Source organism: Pterocles gutturalis, unplaced genomic scaffold (assembly GCF_000699245.1).
Source record: "Pterocles gutturalis isolate BGI_N339 unplaced genomic scaffold, ASM69924v1 scaffold10421, whole genome shotgun sequence".
In the NCBI taxonomy this organism is placed as follows: domain Eukaryota; kingdom Metazoa; phylum Chordata; class Aves; order Pterocliformes; family Pteroclidae; genus Pterocles; species Pterocles gutturalis.
Window position 1 is genome coordinate 6,307 of NW_010100394.1, and position 5,568 is coordinate 11,874.

General features: G+C 43.5%; 1 protein-coding gene across 1 annotated transcript; it reads left to right on the forward strand.

The window, feature by feature from the left end:
- Positions 1–2,446: 2,446 nt before the first annotated feature.
- On the forward strand, positions 2,447–3,722 carry NPY1R (neuropeptide Y receptor Y1). The gene is made up of 2 exons (XM_010079618.1): positions 2,447–3,145; positions 3,264–3,722. The coding sequence occupies exons 1-2, from the start codon at positions 2,447–2,449 to the stop codon at positions 3,720–3,722; spliced, it is 1,158 nt and encodes a 385-aa protein (XP_010077920.1).
- The last annotated feature ends 1,846 nt before the right edge of the window (positions 3,723–5,568 follow it).

Sequence of the window (5,568 nt, forward strand, 5' to 3'; positions counted from 1 at the left end):
AGTCGCAGAGGTATGTGTGGTGGGGGAGATTGTGCCATCACCCGGAGGGGTCTGCAGAGCTGTGGGCTCTCCCCACCCCTCGCTAGCACCCACGATGGGGAGAGATCTCCCTCCTGGCTTTGGAGCTGGTGGAATAGGGGACAGGGAACAGTGCAGCTGTCCAGGAGATGCAACTTCATCCCCTCCTGATGTCTGGTCCATTTTGGAGAGGTGGGCAGGGAGGAAGGACTCCTCATCGCTTGCCAGCAGTGCTATGTTTCTGAGCTGGTTCCCAGCTGTACTCTCAGTTTGCATGTTTGCTATGGGGAGAGGTGAGGGAAGAAGGAGCAGTGGCATTTTCTGTTTTTGAGTTTGACATTTAATAAATAAGCAAGAACAGAGCTTGGCTAAAGGAAAAGAAAAACAAAGACCCTGCAGCCTAGGTTACCTCATTGCTGGGTGCAGTTTGGTCCCAGCTAGTGAGAAAACCTGCCCAGTTCTCCCATTGCAGGACATGGCTCCTCACCCGCTCTGCTCCTGCCATTGTCCCATCAAGTCTCAGGGCTGGACTCCCCACCTCGTGCTGTACAAGTGACAATGGAGATCGTGATTAAATCCAGATGTTGATTTTCAGGATGGGCTAAAGTCATACTGTTGGAAATTGAGAAGTCCTGACTGCATCACCCGCATCACTTGCCCTTTGGGTGAAGAACCTGCTTCTGGCTTTGGCTGGGGCAATGCTTCAAGAGGCCCTGGAGGGTAGGAGGTTCTTTATTGGACCCTAAACCAGACTAGGGACACCTGACAAATTTGTTTAGCAGAGGCAGCAGGACTGAGAGATAATATAACGCCCAGTGCATGCCTAGCTAGCTTGAAAATCAGAGTAGCCAAACTTCATGGAGAGATGCATGCCTCTGAAGTCATTGATGTTAACCTTGGCAGTAAAATGTCACTCAGAGGCCAGCTACATCTCCTGTCACAGTTTCATGCAGGCATGTGGTGATTATAGAGAGTCAGTAGAGGCAGCTGAGGTGAGCTCCTGACACTACTGAGGGGACATGCATTGGCAGGGTCATCCTTTTGCTGACCCTGAGGAGGAGCCGGAGGTGTAAGCCCAGCCTTCGCAGGCTGGCTCTGCCCCAGTGAGGAGGCAGCCCCAGCTCTGGTCTCCAGCATGCAGCTGGTTAAAAAGGTGTCTGCCACCAGTAACAGACAAAGATGACTCTGCTCTGGAGACTTAGATGGCACAGAGATTTATATCAAGAATCATTCAGGATCAAAAGCTCACCCATTCAGTATAACTTTTAATGAAGTACATTTTAGCGGACAATGTTTTTACAGCTTTTGTGATTAAGTGCCATATGGAGCTGTGTTTGAAACCCACTTGTGTGAATTTTAAGTGGCTTTACTTTCATTACCGTAACCTAAGGTTAAGTGAGCAATAAATTTAGCTCATGGGAGAGTGGGCAGAGGGCAAGTTCCAGATTCAGGTTGGCTGCCACTAACGGTGAATTGGAGTAAAGGTGTGACAGGTTATTTGATTCCTTTCTTTTCTTTTTTCTTTTTTCCCCCCCTATTTTCCTCCTGAACACATATGTCTGACTTTCTCTGATTTTAAAATCTGAGGCCTTGCAAAGGGATGGTTATTTAGGCATACCTATTTGTGTTGCACAGGTAAATAAATTTTCTGCAGTTTTAATTTTTGCTATTTTTTGTCTTTCATCTTGTTTTGTTCTTTCTTTGCTGCACAGCCCTGCTAGCTTAGATTAAGGTGTTCAGAGTTCCTGATTTGCCTTTGACTCAGTGCCAGAGCTGCTGCTGTGGGCACTCAGCCACTCCACATCAAGTGTATGTATCAGGTAAAAAAGAATGCAGTGATTTTCGGAGTAATTTTTCCACCCCTCACGTTAGTCAGATGGGTTTTTCCCCCTCCTTATGCAATGGCCAGATATAATTCCACTTAGAGCAGCTTGAGAAAGCAGACCTTTGCAGATTAAACTTGTACAAATGAGATGTAAAACATCAACTATGCTGGTGGAAGACCCAAAGTGCTTCTCTGCTCATTATTCCATGTGATTTGTGCTGGCGGGAAAGTGCCGGCAAGGGGATGCGCCCCCAGTTTGCAGACCTGCACTTTGCTCCTGCCTTCTGCCTTTCATCCCCCAGACTGCAGCCCCCGCAGGGCGGTGGTGGTGTGGGGCTGACCACCCCCAGGCGCGTCGCCACCTCCCCCTAGATGCTCCCCAGTGGGGCATTGGGGGGGAAGGGGGGGTGACATGCCTGGGGGTGACGGGCCCCGCTCCTTCCTTGCCTTCTTCTCCGCAGGTGGTGCGAGGGACATGTGGCAGCCAGAAGTGGGCTCAGCCGGGGGTCTGTGGGGCTGATGGGCACCTTTTGAAGCCCGAGAGTGATCTGGATGACAGCAGTGGCGGTGGATGTGGACGTCGTACGGCAAGTTGGAAACAAGATGAATACTTCGGTTCTTGCCCCCCTGGCAAATATTTCTAGCCACCTGAATTTTTCGGAGAAGAACTCGCAGATGTTGCAGTTTGAAGATGAGGATTGCCACGTGCCTGTGGCCATGGTCTTCACTTTGGCCTTGGCTTACGGCACGGTGATCATTCTGGGAGTCTCTGGGAATCTGGCCTTGATTGTCATTATTTTAAAACAAAAGGAGATGCGCAATGTTACCAACATCCTCATTGTCAACCTATCCTTTTCTGATCTTCTAGTGACCATCATGTGTCTTCCCTTTACTTTCGTGTATACTTTAATGGACCACTGGATTTTTGGGGAGGCCATGTGCAAACTGAATCCATTTGTGCAATGTGCCTCGATCACTGTCTCGGTCTTTTCTTTAGTCCTCATTGCTATTGAACGCCATCAGCTGATCATCAATCCCCGTGGCTGGAGGCCAAACAACAGACATGCCTACATGGGGGTTGCTGCCATATGGATCTTAGCCGCAGCTTCCTCTTTGCCTTTCCTCGTCTACCATGTGTTAACAGATGAACCCTTCAGAAACATAACATTTGATGAGTATAAGGACAAATATGTGTGTTTGGACCTGTTCCCCTTGGACACTGCCAGGCTTTCTTATACCACAACGCTTTTGGTGATTCAGTACTTTGGACCACTTTGTTTTATATTTATTTGCTACTTAAAGGTAAGAGAGGATCACTTCGCGGTATGTAATTCTTCCTGTCTGATGTTTGTTTATCCTTGCAAAGATGATGGTTGTAGGTTAAGTAATCCCACATGTTTCTCTGTTGAATTTCCTGCAGATATACATTCGATTAAAAAAAAGGAACAATATGATGGACAAGATGAGAGACAATAAATACAGATCCTCTGAAACCAAAAGGATCAACATCATGCTGATCTCAATAGTGGTTGCATTTGCAGTTTGCTGGCTGCCTCTCACCATCTTCAATATTGTGTTTGATTGGAACCACGAAATTCTGCCTGTCGCTACCTGCAGCCACAACCTATTGTTCCTGATTTGCCACCTCACCGCCATGATCTCTACCTGTGTGAACCCCATCTTCTACGGGTTTCTCAACAAGAATTTCCAAAGGGACCTACAGTTTTTATTTCATTTTTGTCATTTCCACTCCCGTGAGGAGGATTATGAGACTATAGCCATGTCCACCATGCACACAGATGTTTCAAAAACCTCTTTAAAGCAGGCAAGTCCAGTCGCATTTAAAAAAATAAATACCTATGATGATGACAAAATTTAAAAAAATAATAAAAATTCTACACCAAACTGCTGGAAGTGTGATCACAGGTGAAATGTGTCCAAGGACAAGCACAATTACATAACAAGTACAAAATGGGTAATGTTTTTCTTCTGTTTCCAAGGAACTTTGATTGTTGTCACTTTGAAATTATATGCTGTGCATTTTTGCCCCTTTTACCACTTTAATGTTCACAGCAGTTATATCTGAATCTTATTATAAGACATGGATGGACCTGCTACTACCTATGGTTTTCATAAGCTGTCTTTTGTTCTGTTTTCTTTGTACAGTTATGCGCTTTAGCACAAAGACATATTTATTGATTTTTTTCAAGGAAGTAGTTTTCAGGAGCGTCCATCCAAGGCCATTAAAAACAATATAAACCACAGGGAGGCCACGCTACAGAGGACACCCATCCCAGCATAAAATCAGGACATTCTGATTTGAAGAGTTCTTCTTTTTGTTTTAATCCGACTTTTGATCAATGTTAAAATCCTGTAAAATCAATGTAGGCATGCAGAAAATGATTCTGTGAAACCTGTAGAATATGTTAAATGGGGACATGCCTTTATCTCATAGAGAATAGCCTTCATAGAGGCAATTCAGGCTGTAATCACTTATGTTCAAATACAGGATTAAGAGAGAATTTCTGTTCTTATTTATGAGCTTAAAACTCAACAGTAATTCCACAGAGCACAATGGGATAACTCTGATGTTTCACCAGAGCAAGTGAAAGCATAAATGGGCCTTCAGTCCCAACTGATTATAGCTGATTTTAACAATACAGGCTTTTTAATTTAAAAAACCCAAACCCCCATTTTCATCTGCCGTCACTAACAGGAGTTAGTGTTGCTGGGGTGGAATGTACTGTCCATCCGAAGCCCATGAGCCATGTAAATTCTCCTTGAGACTGATGTCCAGAATATAGAGGGAGATGAGACTGTTCACTGACTGTACAAGGTGCAATTCCATCCTAGCAGGTGACAGTGAAAATAAGGTCTGTTATTTAAAAAATAAGCTTTATCTACCTGTGTCTTTTCACAATAAATAGTGCTGATCTATATAAATTATGTATAGCCTCATAATATTCTGTGTCCAGATGCAATGGTATAAACCTGGATTACTTCCAAGCCAATGGATGGCTTAATCAAGATCTGCAAAATTTAAAAGCAGGATCTGGATGTAGTTTGTGTGTAATTGGTATGTTTAGCTTCCAAACTCACAGTTTCGACAGTTGGTTGAAGTGTGGAAATATTTGCCAAATAAACACAATAGAGCTCTGTGTTATTGCTTAACATATATATCCTCTAATTACACAAAATATACAAGACTAGATCCCCAGCTGAAGGAAACCTGCATAACCTGACTGCTGTAAATCAAACTGCAACAATATCAGCCAGCTGAGGTTCTGTGTCATGCAGTGTACTGTGCTGTATAATCAATGCCTTTTTGAATAATCAGCTTTTTAAAATACAACATAGACCCTACTTTCCCTTAGCAAGCTCACTTTAAACCATTCTGGCAGAGAAGAGGGTCTTTAAAATAGATGTAAATGTAGCATAAATGGAAATCTGATCTGGTATCATTCTGAACAAAAAAGATCTCAGGATATGACAGTGAATTTAGTATGTTTAATATGTTAATATCCATTTGACATGGATAAATGCCTAAGAAATCAAAATTATTTGGTTTGCCAGTATTCAAAAGTCAAAAACTGTGCCTTGTGCTGTCTTATAAATAGTGTAGAATATTAAAGTAGCAATGTGTTCTTGTGCGTTATAATTCCATGTATTTCTCTACTGGCAGATAATTTAATTAAAAAGGAGGTTTCTGTGGTTGAGAACAGAGA